Genomic DNA, 20,401 nt, shown 5'->3' on the forward strand with positions numbered 1-20,401 from the left:
AATACAGATTAAGTTGTGGAATGAAAACAATGATATGATAAAACATGTAAGCTAGATTATCAACAGGTTGGTATGGATTTTAAAGTATTATAATCGAGTCAGACTGTGGTACGATGCTAGAAGAATGAACGCAGAAGCAATAAACGCTGTAAGTGTAAACAGAACAGTACGATAGGAAGACTGCAGTTCAAAGATGTAAATTGTGGAAGAGATAAAATGTCTTTTATATTAAATTGACACGAGTCAAATATTGAATTATGTGTCATGTAATAACCTGCTTTGCAAATGCTTGTAATATACTAAAAAAAGGTTATCTCTCCAGTCTTTGCTCTTTGGACAGAGGCCACTGAATAAAGAAGTACATAGAGTAATGATTAAACCATTAAACTCAAAACTGTAAATGTAAACAAAATCAAGAACAGGTTATTAATTTATAGTTTTATGTTTTGTTGTTGATTATTTAATAAAAATGTTAAATGTAAAAGTTTTTTTAATTGATTATGAATCTAGTGAATAGTGATTGTATTGAAGCTTGTAAATTACAATTTGTCCTTTGGTTAGTCTGAACAGTAATATATATCAATACTTAAAACAACAATAGTTCTAAGGTGTAAAAAAAGAGATTACAATAGAATCAATCAGGTTACTTAATTCTAATTTATCAATGGTATTGCCTTTATCGGTTCACTAACAGGAGTCTCATCAAATAGGCTATAATAAAATGGAACATATAGGCCCAGGCGTTTTAAACCCTTTTACCACTAGACTCATGTTTTTTGTTGCTGCGAATATTGCCATGTTATAGAACAAGTGTTGTGCTAAAACTGCAGCTGTAATTTAATGCCATACACTGATTTATTGGGCTTTAGTATATTCCGATAGCACCCGGTTTTTTATATTGATGAATGTATTCAGTCAACTACCTGATTTTCGCGTCTGAAGAATCCTAGACTATCAATCAATATAAAAGTATCTATAGACCTCAATAAAAAATCATATGTTTTAAATTAAAATATGAATTTAATATAATATTTACAGTGTTTAAACAAATTATCATAACCAAGATTAGTGTTATAAAACTGCGTCTTTGAGTAATGTTTACTTTAGCTTCGTTACTTAAAACGGTCTATAACCACTTTTAACAATTTCTTAAAATAGTTAACTTTCATTTTCAGAAAGAATTTTTAGGCAGTTGCAAAATATATATTGCACAAAAATTATTGAAGCGTTTTTAATTAGTTGATATCTAAATTAGTCATCAATCTAGGGGACTGGGAGGAATCAGGTTTTCTGGTAGAGGATGACAATAAACTAAGGCGGGGGATAGTTATAATAAGAGAGGGTAACAGAACTGTTATCTATCACACGAGAATTTGAATAGCAAGATTATTACTTCCAATTGCATTTAAAGGTAATTTAAGAGTTATTTGGTTTTAATCTTTAAACAGGACATGATGAAGCATTCATGTAATATTTATTATTTTTTTATATTTTTATGTGTTTTGTGTTGTATAATTTTAATTGTATGACAAAGCCATCCACCACCACAGTTACGAAGGGCCAACGAAGAAGGTTAACATTCGAAACATGTTACCATAAGACCACATGAAATTGGATTGGATTGACGTAGGATTAAACACCTATTATTTTAGTCAGAAAAATTGTTAGGTTTCCTAGTTAATTCTATTTTTTAAATATTGGTACCCGAAGTGGCCTAACCTCAACTGAATTGAAATAACATTCAAGTTACTAATTTCGTGTACAATATCAGTGTAACTCTCTTATTAAATGTATTAATGTTCTTGATCTAACTAGGTGTTATTTTTCAGGTCGACAATCTCACACCCTGTTTGACTGTGCACATTGGGACCAATAGTTAAAGAGTTTTGAATGAAAAATCACAATAATTATCAGGCTAATGAATGAGTACAGAGACATTGACCATTCTGTTACCTTGATATTACTTTTATAGTTCTATATGGATAGTTGGAAGCTGATATTGAAATCTGACCAATGACTTTCTAATCTTAAATAGTTTGAAGTATCTGACTATAACTCAACAACATTATTATTTAGTATAATAAAGACATTAAGTTCACATAAAAATATAAAATGATTAGACTTTTCCATTCTGTGTTTAGACAAAACAGTTACTTTATTATTTCATTTACACTAGGTGTGTGCCTCAGCATTTACATGGCACCACTTTTTGTACAAAACAATTGCACAAATTTCAACACAAAAATTGAAAATGATAACGCCAGAAAGACTGTTCAAGTTAATGATGCTTATGAACCAAAGATAAATTTGGCAGCTAAACCTAAGATTGCGATGAAGGCAGGTCATGGTATCATCAGACCTAGATTTCACAAAGCCGAACTGGGCATCAGAAACAAATTGTTTCTTGGCGTGTTAACGTCACCGGAGAGCATATCATCTCTGGCCGTCGCATTGAACAAGACTGCAAGTAAATTTGTCAGCAAAATCATGTTTTTCATCGATGCACCAAGTGCTCAACGTCTCAATGTGTCTTTGCTCAAACTTCCTGGAATTGTCGGATTTACAGACACCAGACAGACGCTGAAACCGTTTCATCTGATCAAATACGTCAGTGATAACTTTCTCGAAGATTATGATTTCTTTTTTATCATTAAAGACACATCATATATACAAGCACAAAAGCTCTCTGATTATGCAAAGAAAATCAGTATTATTTACGACATCCATGTCGGCAGGACTATGCAAACCATCGATGAATCAGAGAAGATTTGTTCATTAGGTAAGTTTTAAAAATCAATTTATAATTCATAGAAGTGCCACACAGATAAATGTTTGCATACATATACTGTATTTTGCTGTGCAATATTTTTTACTGAAAATAACTTTAAAATTATACTAGCATTAAATTTGTTTATTTATTACGTAAAACATACTAAGATTTTGCCCTACATTTTAAAATATTCTTTATAAGTCTAAAGTTACTCTTGCATGGTAATACATCTGCTATAATTAATAATCATTATTATAGCATTTTAATTTCTAAAATTCTGCTACTTAATTGCAAACCTAAAGTTTAGCTAGGGAATGTCATACAATGAATTATAGTCTATTAGGAAAATATGAAGAGTTACATACTTAACGAAATGATTTTATCCTTTACTTTTATTTAAGCCATTTATTTTAGCAGATAAATTTAAACTGAATTTCAGTTTGAGTACACAATTTCTAACTCAATTCAAGTTTATTAGTTTGTTAGCCACAAAACAAAATTGATATAGGCTAAAAGTTAATTTTTTAGGGGTTTTCTTTTTAAGTATAGTTTCAGAAAAAATTAGTGTTGAAGTTCATTTAAAAACCTTTTTAATTATCTTGATGTTAAAACACAATTATAAAAATAATTAGTGTCATGGGAAGGGTTAAATAAACAAAGCAATGGTTTGAAAATAATAATATCATGCTATTAAAAGAGATTTTGTCTGAACATCTACTTTTTTGCAAATTTAAAGGGATTCTCTTCAGCATTAAAAGCACCCATAAATTGAGCCAAATTTTCATACTTTGCAATATAAGTAGTTTTTTTTTTCAATAAAAATTTACATCCATAGTATGTTTTGAAAAATTGTAAAGTAAATCTTTTATAATTAGTATCCTAGATGAATTCGTGAACAATCTATAGTTAATTAAATTTTGTCTTCAATAACTCATTTTTTTAAGTGTGAAATGAAGCATTAAGTAACATTAGAACAGGCTTATAAAACTTTTGCAAGTATTGAGTGTATCAATTTGCAGTAACAATAAAGTTTTCTGTTATGCAAGCTTAATAGCCAATCACTGATCTTTATCATCAGTTCAATATTTTTCAAGAAAACAGTTCTCATTATTTTTCCACTGACCACTGTTTGTCAAAGGTCTGCTATTCAATAAAGCTGACTTTATAAAAGTACAATTATGAGTTACCTAGAGGACGAGATAAACTAAATGGTATAACGCCTGTTTTCTTGGTTATTACTACAGATTCTGGTATCCTGTTAAGTAATTCAGTTGTGAAGAAAATGCAGAGGTCCCTAGAATGGTGCGTCAAGAACGCTGTGACCAAAGATGACAATGTAAACTAAATGGTATAACACCTGTTTTCTTGGTTATTACTACAGATTCTGGTATCCTGTTAAGTAATTCAGTTGTGAAGAAAATGCAGAGGTCCCTAGAATGGTGTGTCAAGAACGCTGTGACCAAAGATGACAATGTAAACTTTGGTCGATGTGTGTTCCACGCTTCCCAAGTTCCATGTTCTGATTCCGCACAGGTGAGAATTCAGCTTTTCCGTAGTACTTAACATATTTTCAATTATATGAACATTTTGTAATAATCGAGTTAACTACTAATTCTAAAATTTTCATTTAGTAAAAAAGCTCCTTTTATTTGTGACAAATGTATTGTTTAATTAATGTATTGTTAAATGTTTTAAAATGGAACGGATACAATGCTCTTTTATCTACATGTATAAAACTGAATGTTTGTCTGTATGTCCTTTATAGAATCGTAAACTATTTGACCGATCATTATGAAAATTTGTATGTATATGTATTTTTTCACGGAGAACGTTTATATGCTATGCCCATTTATGTAACTCTCCACCAGGTGGCGCTGCAAGACATAAAAGTTTTTAAAGCGCCTGCACATTAATAAACTGCAATTATGAAACAGTTATGTATATTACATAGCCAAACATTCTTTTAAGGCGCTAAGTTATGATGTATATTTGTCTTTAAAATAAATTTCTGTTTGAACTAAAAGCTTGAGTGTTAGATCACGTTATAATAAAGTACTTGTACGTGTACAGTGGCTATAAACATACACTTTGACAGATTTTCTTGATCGTGGCAACAAGACAAACTTTACATCGGCATTGTAAATATAATTCACTTGAACCAGAAGTGCTCATATACAGGACAAAGCTTTACGAAAAGCGTCTGAAGCCGCAGGAAACAGCTAGTGCTTTATAAAACCAATAAAATTAAGGTTATTTTTTGAGAATTTTATTTTAATGTAAAATTATTAAAGTCTTAACACAGAATGAACTATTTGTATAGCAACCTGTACGTGTTAAACTAATTTTAAAACGTTTTGGTTTTACAAATCTGGTATTTAGGCCTACAATATATGTAATATTTTACAAATTTATTGGTTTAATATTATATTTGAAGATTTTACAAAATATTAACTATTTTGTTCGTTTTAGGGAACAAAATTCCAAACGTTTGTCGTCAGAAAGGGACAGCTCAATTCTTTGATTCCATCAGTAACAGCTGATAACCAGAGGTTTGATAATTCCATAATTATTGGACCGTTATCTAAAGCAGAACACTACTATACCATTCACTTCTACTTTTCAATGGTGAGTATAGTTAAAATTAGAAATACTTACAACCAAAGAGGAAGTTGATACACTTTTAATTCCTTTAGGTTAAGTCATGAGCAGAGAATCTGCCATAAAGGGGTCCGGTTCCGAGTTACTATCCTGGCTTCATCGAGTTCTAATGCCAGTATTGTTGATATAGTTGTTTGTTTTGCTGTCAGATAGCATGCTGTTACAAGCATTTCATTCACAAGTTTAATTGTTTTAGCTGTCTAAGATTATAACTGGCCAATCAGCTGTTTATTCTTCTTTAATCAGCTGTTTTCTGTTTGTTTTTGCATCTTGGTGTGATTGAGTATGAAGGAGTTTTAACAACTAAATTTAACTTATCAATTTTTAAATTTTAGTGTCTTATAAAAGATTGTCTGGTTTTAACCCTTTAACGCTCACTGGTCGATATTTCAACCACCTCATTATTTTGCTCTGTGCACGCTTTATTTTTACTTGTAATCTCTAGACGCACGGTGGTTGAAATTTCAACCACACCGAAATTCTTTCTATGCACACCTCTAAAATTTGCAAATTTTAAATGTTTTATTGAGTTAACTTTAATACTGGGGTTGTATCTAGACTTGGAAAAATAATTTAAAAAATCCTTTCTTTTATTTTATATATTTTAGGCTATGGTTGATATTTTGACCAGTGACCTTTCAGGTATATGCATAATATCTCATGCTCACTGGTTAAAATTTCAACCACTTATGGATAGTGTCACAAATGTTACAAATTATAATGAATAAACATTATTTATTTAAACCCAAAAAGTATTCACTATTTAAACAGAAACTTAGTTTCATTTTAAACATAATTGTTATAAAAAACAACAATTATTAAAGTAAAACAGTAATCCAAACCAAAAATTATCATAAACCCTTAATTATTTAAAGCAAAAAAAGTTTTTTATTTTATATATATATATATATATATATATATATATGAATAAAACAGCTTAATTCAAACTAACTATTATAACGAAAAATATTTAATTTAATGGTAAAAAATTATACATTTTACATGAACACATTGTTACATTTTTAACAATTTTTGCTAAGAGGAAAATTACAAGTTAATAACTTTCATTTAACCATATTCAGAGGGAAAAAAATATTTATAGGCCTAATCAATACATAGTCATTTGGAAATAAAAAACATATTTAATCTAACCTAATTAAAAACTTAAATATCTTTATAATGAATAAACATTATTTTATTTAAACCCAAAAAAGTATTCACATTAAACAGAAACTTAGTTTTCATTTTAAACATAATTGTTATATAAAAAACAACAATTATTAAAGTAAAAACAGTAATCCAAACCAAAATTATCATAAACCCTTAATTATTTAAAGCAAAAAAAGTTTTTTATATATATATATATATATATATATATAATATATATATATATATATGAATAAAACCAGCTTAATTCAAACTAACTATTATATAACGAAAAATATTTAATTTAATGGTAAAAATTATACATTTTACATGAACACATTGTTACATTTTAACAATTTTTGCTAAGAGAAAATTACAAGTTAATAACTTTCATTTAAACCATATTCAGAGGAAAAAAAATATTTATAGGCCTAATCAATACATAGTCATTTGGAAATAAAAAACATATTTAATCTAACCTAATTAAAAACTTAAATATCTTTATTAAAAAAAAAGTAATGAATATAAAATTATAGCTCAGGGCTTGTGGAAATGGGCGAAGCAGGCTAGACACAGGGCTACATCACATTTCCCACAGGCAATACTTGTGCGCTTACATTTTTCCTTCGTATTACATCTTGCACATCTACGAGAAGAAGTGGAAATTGGAAAATGTTCTCCAACATTATTAAGGTCTAAATTCGTTACCTTTCTACCAGTTACTGAGGTATTAGCTTTTGGTGTTCTACTACGGAAATTCCCAATGAGTTCTGCTGTCAGCTTTTTCACGAAAAAGTAGTTGTGTCATTGGTTTTTTTCTATTTTCAGTTGAAATATACTTTATACAAAATAAATGAGTTGACTATGACAGATTCTAAAAGAAAAATAAAAGATTTTTAACCACCATTTTCTTGATTTCTGGACTATTCGATAACATGATTTGTTTATACTACAAAATTATCTCTAAAATATGTCATGTAAACTTTCAAGCAGTCTTTATTTCTTGTTTATAACTTGCATGTCCAAAGATATTCGTCTTATCTGAATAATTTTGTCTTCTAGAGGAGAATATCCACATTAAAAGTGTATAACACCAATTCAAAATCTATAAAGATAAATTTTTTTATAATTATTATAAAATTACCATAATTTAGGACAAAATTCTTTTAGTGTGATATTTAATTTGTTTCAAGAGTCTATATGGCTAATATAATTTAAAAACAAAGCATAATGTAAAGTCTCATATATCACGACCAATGCTAAATAAATTTAAATGTATTAAAATCTCACCTTTACTCAGCTGCAGTTAAAAACGTAATGGCAAACAGGATTTTCTCTGATGTCACTATCCTAGATGCACGCTGGTCGCAGAATGAGCCACTTTTTGTTGTTTATCTCGATAGAGTGCAGTACAAGTGCCGTTCACGTCTATTTCATGTCCCAACATGTCAGATGGAATTCCAAGAATGGCTAGTGCTGACAAGGACTATATTCGCCCATCCGTATGAGCCAAAATTACCTTAATTGAAAGTGGTTGAAATATCAACCACCGTGCGTAAACTAAACTGAATGTATTTTTGGGGTGTGCACAAGGAAGTTTTTCCAAGTGGTCAATATTTCGACCAGTGAGCGTTAAGGGAATAAAACATAATTTAGGCAAGCTATAAAGGGTTTAAAAGTATATCTGTATACAGAATAGAAACAAAAAATAGACCTTTTAAGTTTATTCTATGTATATTATTAATAAAAAATAATAAAATTCTATATGTGTAATAATATTTAAACTAAAAACTATTATAGTAACAACTTAAAATAATGTATTTAACACATTCACTGCGGATGACAAAATTACCGGCGACAGAAAATGCGGGAATTTTTGTTTGTTTTTTACTTACCCAAAACGGAGTCAGGATAGCCAAAAGGGTTGTCCAAGATATCCCGGAAGCTTTGTTGGCCTGAACGGGTGACGTCATGTCCGTGCCGAGTCTGCTCGTTATCCGCACCGGGTGCCAGTCCCCGTGTTGTATGTGCTCGCAGTGCACTAGGTTTCGGCACAAACACTTGCGAATTACACGTATATAGTACATGAATGACACGTAGATAGTACATCAATTACACGTATTGGGGTGGGGTGACCTACTGGGGGTGGGGGACGCCGCCTTCACCATCCCTAGGACTGTTCAAACTCGACTCATTGTCTTTATCAGATGAAAAATTATCGTCAATAACATTATCGTCTTCCTCCATTATGAGTACATACACTTACACAGTCAACAGACACTATAATCCACTCACACAATATCGCAAAGCATATACAACAAACGAAAATGGCGAACTGGCAATGAATCGCACCAACTGACTCACCGAAACAGGCACACCTCGCTATGAGTGTTACAGCCTTCCCGGGCAACTGCTCAGCTCACACTGAGGCAATATAAAAGCAGCTGTCGTATGCCGAGCTCGCTCGTCCACCGTCCGACACGCCATTTTCGCATGACGAGCATGCTCGTCACCCGCAGTGAATGTGTTAAGTTAATCTGAAAGTTTTCTACAATCCGTCCAAGTAGTGGTAATGTATTGGAAGCTTCAATTTCATGTTGTCAAATTTAATATTTTTATGAGATTGTTATTTTTTTTTCTTAATTAATTTTTGACTGAATTATTGTTATAGAGATCACGTTTATAGATTATATTGTTCTTCAATAATAATACGATTTATTTGGAAAATTAGTGAGCACACTCTTATTGGAAAAATAGTATTTAAAAATGTATTACATACATAGAATAATTTGGTATTAAAAGCACTTCCTGTGTAATGTACCGTACTTAGATTTTTACCCATATGTTTTATATTCCATAACTACAAAAAAATCAATTATAAAATAAATCTACTAATAATATTACTCTACACAGGTTAATATGAACATTTACTTTTTAGACGGAATAGGCTGGCTTTAACTTTTGTTATATTCTACATTTTAGAACCTAAAAGTTACAATTAATACTTAATTTAAAATTGTATTAATCAAAACCTATTCATTGTTTCAAACACAATTTACGTCTGTAATAATATTTTAGGTAATGCATTTCTGAATGTTTCAGAAAACAACAACGAAACTAAATATTGCTATTGAAGACTTGAGGAAGTCTGTAGTAAAGCTATCAAAGTCACAGACAGCTGAGAGCAGAAGGTGGCCAGTGGCCAGCCAGCCGCCCGCCGTCCCGTTGTCTCACTTTGACGTGGTGCGGTGGGACCACTTCACTCTCACTCACAAATATCTCAACAACGATTTCACAAACCTTGTCCCTCTCTCTGGTGCCGACAAGGAAGATATCCAGGTAACCCTCTCACTTACCTAACTGATACTCTTATTAACCATTTATCACAATGTCCACATTTATAACCATAAATTTTCTGAGAAGGTGTTTTGTACATCATATGATTTTTACTAAAATTAGTTTTAAACGTTTGGTTGTAATCCTTAGAAACTAATAATTTTATTTTGTGTACTTTTTATTTTAAAACTGATGTATAGAATTTAACATTTCAGTACTGACCTAACATACATAGTAGAGGTTATCTGCTATACATGTGTGTCCATTTATAAGAATGCTGGGTAAGTTTAGTGATTTAAAAACTAATACTCAGAAAATGTATTTCATGATAATAAAGTACTACCTACATTGAGATTTTAATAAAAATTTTTATTTTTAAAATTATAATTTAGTTTTTAACTTTAGAAATAAACGTTATTAAATACAGCCACAGAAATGCTTTGTTCAGTTATGTATTTAAAGCAACATGAGCAATCCAAAAAATGTAAAGGTAAAATACTGAAGTACAGTAGAGTCCCGTTAATCCGACCTAATTGGGACCGAGCCCTATTCGGATTATGTGATTGTTCGGATTAGCCAGAATTACAGAAAAATACGGTTTTAACTTGAGAATGGGTCTAGTTTGTTATAGAATTATCAACATTGTTTATTAAAACATGTTTTCTGACTGTTGCATTGCATTTCTTGACAAATAAACGTGTTTGCGAATACTAAGCACATTTACCGTATTTAGTGTGAGAGTTCTATTGTTAAGCAATGTGAGTCATCCAATAAACTCTCTTCAATGCGACAGAAGACAATAACTGAATTTATGTCTTTTAACAATTAATATTGTACTCAATAATAATATCAGTACTGTACGTCCAATTTTTGTTTGATTTCACTTCTTAATACAGTAATTTAACTCATACTTAACCTATAAGTTTCAATTTGGTACTGTATTTAACTTCATTATTTATGTACTGTACCGTACACAATTTGTCTTAATAAAATACCGTATGTCTATTTAATTAAAGTTTTATTTGTTTATGTACGAAATGATGCACCCATTTTCATTTTTTAAGTAATTAGTTCCTATAACTGTTCATTATCGTTATAAATAATTCCTCCTGGACCTGTTTGGATTAACCGACGTTCGGATTACACGTGTTCGGATTAGCGGGACTCCACTGAATAATAATTAAATTTAATGTTCAAATATTGATGTACTAGTCTAACGTTTAAGTGTGATAGTAGTTCAAATTTGTTTCTTTCTGTAGCAAAATATTTTAAAAAACTAACAAATAAAAAAAAAAACATGTAAATTATTTTCTGCATCTTGTCATTGATGTTTGATGTTCTCAAAGCAAATTGATGATGTTTTAAAATTTGGTGATGTAGCACAATAAATATTACTGCAGGATCATAAGTATTTATAATTAAATTAGTATTAAAGGAAGATTATTAAATTTAAAAAATGTTAACTGGCAAGAAAAAAAAACATTTTATTTATATAACATTAGAATAATTGATGAATGCCAATGCTGATTGAATGATTCATGAATTTTATGATATGATTGAAAATATTTTACTATCTTCTTTACAATGAAACAAACTTGTTGGATTGCATTAAAAGTAAAGGTGTGAAAGACGTATTTTTGACTATGCTGTTCAAATAAAAGTTTCATTAATCGTGTTTAAGTCAAAGTAAACTTAGTGCAATTCTAATGTGTGATCTTTTATAATAGTTTCATATGGATGTTAATGAAGCCATTATATTTTATTAAACAATTTTATTAGGTATTTTTGAATGTTTTTACAAGTTTATATCGGCTGAGATGAAAAGAAGGCAGCAATGTAAACCAAATGACAAAGAACCATTAGTGTTTCTTTTCTGACATCTCCTTGATTTTCATCTGTTGTAGAGAATCATCTCCGCAGCTATAACTCATGTAGAGGAAAAGTATGAGAGTGCATTGAAATTTCATAGGTTTATAAACGGGTATCAGAAATTTGACCCTTCAAGAGGAATGGATTATATAATTGATCTTGAGTTCAGAGAAACTACAAGTGGCAAAACGATCCACAAAAGGTAAAACTAAACGAAGCATGGAAGCATTACGAGATGTTAGTCCCCAGATAACTTACAGCATGTATTTAAAGTGAGCACTGTACATCAAATTCAAATTGCATCACCTTTAACTATTCAGATAGTAGAATAGATTAACACTTCCTCTTACACTGTTCGGGAAATTATCGTAGTATTTTACTGTGAGTTGTGGTAGCAACATGCTAACATTACATTGTTCAGGCCACAATAAGTATTATCATAGAAATATTTGTGTTAATAATAGCCATTAGATATGGTCAAATTCTTAACTCTTTTATAAGTAGTGACGTACTTATTATCACCAACAGCACTGCACACAGGTTTTCGCTGCAGAAAATTATACTCTAATGTAAAAGAATTTGAGAACAGTGTTATTAACCTTTTGCACGCCACTAATAAATCCATTAACTTTCCTATAACACCAAGACAAGTAAAAAATGTTGTTTCTTAAGTTCAAAGCTAATTTTTATTATAACTAAATTATAAAAGGTAAAAGCAAAAAAGTATAAAACAGAATTTTCCTTAAAATTAGCGTATTTATTGATAAAAATAAAGAAAGAACTATTTACAAAACTGTTAATTTCAGATAAATTTACTTTTAAAACAAGATAAATATTTAAAACTAATCACAACACTACCACACAATAAAGAATAATAACGAGATACATAGTAGACTTGTGCACTCGTGACAACCGAGAAAGCAGTTTTACACGCCACGGATATGTTTGGTTATGGCTCTGTAGGAGATGCAGAACTGACGAGCAGGCGGTTGGAGTTAGACAAAGGGCGCTCCCGTCCCCCTGCCGCAGAGTGAAGGTCGTTTATAAATACTTCCTTGGCAACCGTGATAAGCACGGAGCGTGCAGCTGGGGATTTTGAAGGCCTTTTATGAGCTAAAAAAATCTCTAAGAGACATAATCTAGATAATATCAGATATAACTGTATTTGGCATTTTGGTCAAAGTCTACCATTCTAATATATCTGTCTATGGCTTGGGAAGGGTTACATTATAAAATCAATACTTCTATTATACAATGTGTTATTAAAACCTTTGCACTCGACGGGCCATTAAATGTGGCCCATACTGATTTCTCGCCCCGCTCAGGTGAAATTACGGATAATTATCCTCTCAGCTTGGCGGGCTACAACTAGTGGCGGGCCACAGCCAGTGGCGGACTGGGTTGTGTGTCTCCACTCGGTGATTATGTAACCATGTACGTCACTTGACTTGTATTTAAATAGCTGTATTTGATCTTCCACCCTCTAAATGACTGGTATTTAAATGCAATTCTCAAACAACTAACTTACAACTTATTAGTTTAAAGCTAAACACTTTTTCAATTGGTCATTTATTATATCCTCTTAAAATACAAAATAGTACATAAGTTAACCTGAAGTTTTAATTTTGCAAAATAAAAATACAGTTAGTCTTAAGTAGGTCTCTAATATGAATAGAATATAAAATCCTTTCCTTATTTTGAGGTTTGGTTCCACCAAATGTACTATTATTTTAATAAGTTGATAGGATACATTATAGCAGCTACAGCGGCACTGACACTTAGATCAAATACAATGCTAAACAGAGTTTACTATGTGTGGTATGTGCTTCAAATAGATAAATATTAACTTAGTTCCATATTTGGCAGAGGGATTTCAGCACTTTCCAGCCACAACTGGATAAGGATTGAATTTTATAGTGGGCCACACATAGTGGCCTGTGAGCTAAATGGCCAAAACGGTGAGGGCCACTATGTGTGGCCTGGCGAGCTGAGGGACAGGACCTTGTCATAACCCTCTGACCTGACAGAGAGAGGGGCACCTATGCTGACCTATAGTACCCCCCAAGCTGAGAGGACAATCAAGTGCAAAGGGTTAAGGCTACTGTAGTTAAAAAGGAAATATAAAGTTACACAGTGAGACTTGGTTCTCGTTTTAGCACCAAGAATTTTCCACCAATACAACCGTTTACAACCTTAAGAAAATAAAAGGAAATCTGTTTTCAAATAAAGGATATTCAAGTCAAAAAGTAAATAAAAAATAAGTTAAAAAATTTACTTGATCTTCATGTTTACATTACATACGAAAGTGAAATAACGCATGAAAACGTATGTTTTTTGCGTAGTGAAAGTGTTTTTCAAGCAATACGCAGTAGGTGACTTTTCATCCCTTCCTCATCTCTAACCCACATCATCCTGCATCTTGTCTGTTTACAGATCTACTGGATCAAGTCAACATGACAATATAGGACTTCTTAGTCATTTTTATTTTGGCTGTTGTACGTGTATTATTACGTGTTTCAGTGGCATATCTGCATTGTGACACAGTTTTTTATACGTGCTTTTCCTGACATAGTCTTGAGTTCAGCTATATCTGATTTTGCTCTGTACTTTTTTGTTTTTAATTTTGACTTTATTGTGGTAATCACCATGTATTCAATTGTTTACTAGTTGCCAGCATAAACTTAGTTTCTTAGTATTTTTTTCTTAGTATTTTACCTCTGAAAAAGAAAACAGATTATAATGCTCGAGACATCCTATTCTATTAAACTTAAAGATGGAAATTGTCCGTAATTTTGTAAAAATAATTAGTTTTATAAATCATAATATTGCCAAACTGTACCAAGATTAGCTATAATAGATGATTTGAAACCCTGACATCGAAATTCCCAAAAGGTCAACCTGATATAATCTGTGAACATGTACAGACATTGTATGTTTATTTATCTAACTACACCAAGGCTTATTTTTTATACAATTCATATCTCACAATGAATGATCAAAGGTTTATTGTTTTGAACCAGTCAAATCCCAACAATTTTCTAACATTATGTTTCAGATTTGAATTGTTCAAATCGTTGGGCAAGGTAGAGATGGTACCAGTACCTTATGTCACGGAGAACGTGCGCGTACATGTCGTCATCCCAGTCCAGTCAGCTGACAGTGAAAGGATAATGACGTTTTTGAAACAGTACAGTATAAATGCAATGGAGAAAAAAGATTTGCAGTTCTTGATGTTGGTATGTATCCGTTCATGTGGCGAAAGAATTGAGAGTTTTTCTATTGGTATTAACTGCTTTATAATTGCTGAATTTAATCAATTTTATGAATAAAATTTATTTATTTGCATAAAAAGAACTACAATGCCACATTGACATCATAGGTTTCTGATGTCATGCCTCATATTGATGTAATATTGGTGAAACTATTAATATAGCACATATTATTGCTTATGTAGTATTATAATTGCTAATTATAATTATATTCTATAAATGAATTGTACTTACAAATTTTTATAATGGTATCATTAGAAGTGTCTGTGATGATCATTCATGCCACCGTTCATTGAGTTAGTTCTATCGCATTATATTATCAAGACAAATTAAATGTGCATTGCTATAGTTTACTGGTTTTATAAATACTCTATGTGAATTGTTTGATGCAAAAATCAGAGTCAGCTGATCGAGTAGCTAATTTATAACAGCCGAAAAAAGAACAAAACTTGTAAAATTAATTTATAGAGTTAAAAGTCATTGTTTGTAGTCTTAGAAGTCCAAATAGACATATTCAGTAGCAATGAAAATATTAAATATTGAAAAATTTTGATGCACAAGATATGTTTATGTTGCCACAATAGCGTCACTGTGCCTGAAGGTTTTTATATAACTTTATTAGATATGAAGACAATATATATATATATATATATATATATATATATATATATATATATATATATAAATTAGCTAGTGTTATTTATTACAAACACTTTTGTATAGATTAAGTTTTGAATACGTTTTGTACACATTTGCTGCTTAAAATAAATATAAATGTGTGTTTCACTATGTTTTAGACTTGAACTATTGTATTTTAATTTTCTGTGGTTTAACCCAAAGTGTTCAATATATTAGCTTTTGAAATTAATGAGAAAAATGTAAATCTAAAGATATGTGGAGAATTATTAGTATACCAAAACAATTTTAAACACAAAAGTTTTGAGAATATGAACATAACACACAACGTAGAGTATAATGAAATTAAATTGTGTACGTCCATATTAAATGTAACTGGTGATGGTATGTTTCAGGTTTTTATCTATAACTCGCACGAGTCATCAAAAGGAGACAATGATATTTTTAAAGAAGTAAAAAATAAAGCTTTATCGCTTTCGAATAAATTTGAGAAGTTAGGCAATTTAATAAAGTGGCATTCAATAAAGCTTCCTGGCAATGGATCAGACTTTGCAGTTTTAACCGAATCTTTGCTAGATTTTGCTGTAATGGACTCTGTACTGAAAAAGTTCTCACCAGAAAGTTTAGTTCTTGTAGGAAGGCCCAATATGGAAGTGCGTCTGGATTATTTTAATAGGGTAAGTAAGGCGATTAGTTTTTCTTAAACAATATTCTTTTTTGTTTAATGATATTTTTGTGTTAATAACTAGTGTAATACTTCAAATTTATTACTTCTACATAACTGCAAAATTTATTTAACGTTTACATAATTAAAAGGTAACCCATAAACTGCCATTATCAATTTACATGAATACATAGATTTGTCGTTTAAGCTTAATATTTTTTAGTAATAACTAAGTTAGTACTTTAAATTTATCATAGTAATTTCATTTTAACTGAAAAGTAATGTAAATTGTAACGTGTAAGTAGCCTACAACTGGACAAAGAAACCTGCTTCTTGAAAAATTTTTTGTCTAAACTTAAGAAGTAGGTTTGAGACGAACAAAATTAATATGACCGAAAAAACGTATTTAATCCAATGTGTTTACGGAGCATGGTCTGGGGGTCGATGTTTTGAGGACGGCTAGTATCACACGAGCTGCCTTTTAGATTAATATGGCTTATGGCCACCCTGTACTGCACAGTGAATGTGGAATCGAGTATAGTTAAGATATAAAAAAAGATATTTACATTACTGAAATTCCTGTTTTCTTCTTTATTAAAATGTAGAAATTAATATATAATTTTTTAAAATTATTTGGCAATCACTTTAAAAAAATCAAATCAAATATAAAAATTGATCAACAAATTTTTTTACAAAGAAAACAAACCATTTCTTATTGCAATATTTTTTAAACCTTTCATTTACACACAAAACAGTATAATGACATAAGTACAATTTTATTGAAGTTGGAAATCTTTTTGGTGAATCCGTAATGGATTGAGGATGAGCGGGCGCCTTGATGGAAGAAAATAAACAATCAACACAAGTAGCCTGTTGCTTTGTAAAAAAGCCGGATTATCAAAGCACATAATATGTTCTATTGGAGAATCATGTTATTAACATAATGTATGTCAAATTACACAATAAGCAATTATGACATAGCATTAGCGATTATGTAATAACCCTAAAATTAAAAGCATAAACTCTGTAAAATTACAGGATCCGCACACTAAAGTGTTATAGATTGTGTTGTCTTCACTGAACTATCTACAAAATTGTATTTCGGTGATTTAGTTTTCACTCAAGGAAATTATTCTTTCATTATGTGACGTGAAAAAACCTTTGGATATAAGACAAATTACTATTATTATTACATAAAAACCTTTGTTGAAATCAGTGTTTGGAAATTCTCACTGGAATAGCAATGACAACCTATTTGGTTGGCAGCAAAAATTAAGCTTACACACAAGGAAAGTAATCCTGTTAAGATTGTTCCTTTATGAGGTATAGAATTTACATTCTATCGTATGATGTCCACACTATTGTATTTTGCAGGTGCGGATGAACACTGTGTTGGATTTTCAAGTGTTCAGCCCCATTCCTTTCACTGAGTACCATCCAGACATCATTTACAATGAGAACCGGCCACAGCCACCAGAACTGGATATCAACAAGAACTATGGCCATTACGATTCTACAAACTTCAAGCACATATCATTCTACACTGCCGACTATTTAAAGGGTGAGAAATTCAAAAATAAATCAATGTTGAATACAGTAATCGTTCAATTAACATTACAAGAACAGTTCTTCGTCGTGCACTAGAATTCATTACACAATAGAGAATAGATTTTGTAAAATAATAAAATGATGTTTAACCTTTTCAGTCCTATCCATTTTAAAAAAAATATACACACAAATACCAGTGATTGTAAAGTATCTATTAAGATCACAGCACTATAAAGAATAATAATACATTTACAGTCATAAAGCTTAAACAATTATAAAGCTAGAGCAGAAGTCCAGATAAGAAAAATTTGGTACCCAAAACATAAAGTTGCCAAAACAGTCACATCAAAATTTAAATATTATTATAAAATTTAAATAAATAAATAACATGATTATGAGAAATAAAAACAGGTATATAACAAATAAATAAATAACTACAAGTAAAACACAACCTCAACAATTACAATAACAGAATTATATAACACTGATAAATTAAAAAATATAGTCTGTATAGATTAAACAAAACATTACATTAGCATTTAAAATCTAATCATTAAACTAAATCTTTTATAGAATAAATGGATTGACTAAAAGCCAGGAATACAATTTTATTATAACTATATTTAGAGACAAGTGTTCTTAAAAAGTTGTAGAGCTTCAAAGTGATTACTGTGTGACTATTAATAGTTTTATTAGTCTATAAAAATCTATGGATACATTTTCTCTATTTCTGTTATACATATGTCTGTCACTATACATTAGGATAAGTTCAGGATGTTTGAGAATATAGAGTATAATATAAAATATAAGTTAAATATGGTTTCAATTTTATTGAAATATATTTTATAGATGTTTTTGCGTTAAAGGAAATCGATGGAATTCATTAGGGGCGTCAAAGGAAGGGTTAAGTAGTCTTGTGTAAGAAATGATATCATAATTTGTGATATTCATATATCCGTTTACTTTTATTAATAAAAACTTATAAATAATTTCTTTCATTTACACTTGATTATAGAAAAATGTGTGGCATATCATGACTAATTTTAATTGTAGGAATGAATTGCTACTCTCATTGTACTCTTTTGCTCTCTGAAACCGCATTCATTGTCCACAAAACATTGTTCTACTCTGTATCTGATCAGCTGCAATACCTTTGCCCCAAACAATGTTGGCATAACAGAAATAACAGTAAAATAAACTAAAATAATCCATGAGTAACAAGATGAATCAGTCTTTCACCTTTCCTAGCAATGCCTGCAAAAGAGTTGCCAATAGCGTATTCCCAATTCCATCAAAGACTGGTGGTAACGGTTGTCAGCAAAAGTAATGAAATCCTGCTTTTGTGAAGTTGATTGGTCAACTAAAAAACAGATTCAGTTTGAAGTATCGCGTGTTGCCTAATTGCACAAGTGGTTGTACTTTCACTGAGTTTATACTATATTAACACAGTTCATGTTACTAGTTCTTTAGTAAGCCTACTTTTTAAGGATTGTTGTCTTCAAGAGTTTATGTATGTAAGGCTGTCCTAGCTTAACGGAAAGAGCGAAATTGTGCTGGTCAGTGTGGACAATTTTGCCACCGACATCAGCGTCCGTTGCTCTTGCCGTCAAGCTAGGACACCGCCTACATGCTGATTGTGTTAGTATCATACTGAATAACTTCATTTAATTTTGCAGCTCGTAAAAAAATTGAGGATGTAATTCCACTTGTTAAATATGACAAAGACATCTGGAAGTTGACACCTAAATCCCAATTGGCAGAAGACAGTCCTTATCATCTCTATACAAGGAATGGTATATACAACATGTTCGTGAAGAACAGCAAAGCACACATTTTGAGAGCGGTGGAACCCAGTCTCCGCTTGCGACACTCGCTAGAGACCTGTGTGTACTGTCGGAGCCAAGTGGAGTTTAACGATTACTGCACCAGGATGCAAGCGTTCAATCTCGCCACTAGAAGTCAACTCGGCAGACTCATACTGGACCACCAAGCTCACGTTGCATATCCTCGGAGTGAATTTTAGCTTGATAGACTGGTTCATACCCTGACACAAGAGCCTAGTATTATTATATTTATAACGCTTTTTACTTTTTCATTAATACAAATTGTATTTATATTTTTGAAATATACAAAATATAATTTGTTATATTGCATCTTATTTTTATACCTGCTTTATTTTATCATTATACAGGATATCCCATAACTCTCTGGACAAAGGTATACCACGTTATTGCTCAGGTCAAGGCAAACATATTTTACCATATGAACATGGGTCTCTGATGCTTAGTTTCCCATCTGTCTGTCTGTATGGGTTTTTTATAAAAAAATTAATATCTTTAATAAAAAATTAAATTATACCAAATTTGGCACAAATTTTGAAGATAACAAGACCAGTTACTTAAAAAAATATCAGGAAATTATCTTTAGTATTCTCATAATGGCGACCTTTCAAACTTTGAATATCTTAAAAACCAGTAAAAATTACAGGAATAACAGATTTTACAG

At 30.8% G+C, this 20,401-nt stretch overlaps 1 protein-coding gene across 2 annotated transcripts; it reads left to right on the top strand.

Moving 5' to 3' along the window:
- Positions 1 to 385: 385 nt before the first annotated feature.
- LOC124371658 (chondroitin sulfate synthase 2-like) lies at positions 386 to 20,042 on the top strand. 2 transcript variants are annotated; one of them, XM_046829996.1, is made up of 10 exons: positions 386 to 556; positions 1,830 to 2,779; positions 4,152 to 4,303; positions 5,240 to 5,395; positions 9,677 to 9,913; positions 11,815 to 11,981; positions 14,835 to 15,015; positions 16,080 to 16,361; positions 17,723 to 17,909; positions 19,573 to 20,042. In XM_046829996.1, the coding sequence occupies exons 2-10, from the start codon at positions 2,113 to 2,115 to the stop codon at positions 19,917 to 19,919; spliced, it is 2,376 nt and encodes a 791-aa protein (XP_046685952.1). In that variant the 5' UTR covers positions 386 to 556; positions 1,830 to 2,112; the 3' UTR covers positions 19,920 to 20,042. The 2 variants fall into 2 exon arrangements, with proteins under 2 accessions (XP_046685952.1, XP_046685953.1); XM_046829997.1 differs by lacking the exon at positions 386 to 556 and adding an exon at positions 1,159 to 1,411.
- The last annotated feature ends 359 nt before the right edge of the window (positions 20,043 to 20,401 follow it).

The sequence above is a fragment of the Homalodisca vitripennis genome, unplaced genomic scaffold, assembly GCF_021130785.1.
Source record: "Homalodisca vitripennis isolate AUS2020 unplaced genomic scaffold, UT_GWSS_2.1 ScUCBcl_1748;HRSCAF=5759, whole genome shotgun sequence".
Lineage (NCBI taxonomy): Eukaryota > Metazoa > Arthropoda > Insecta > Hemiptera > Cicadellidae > Homalodisca > Homalodisca vitripennis.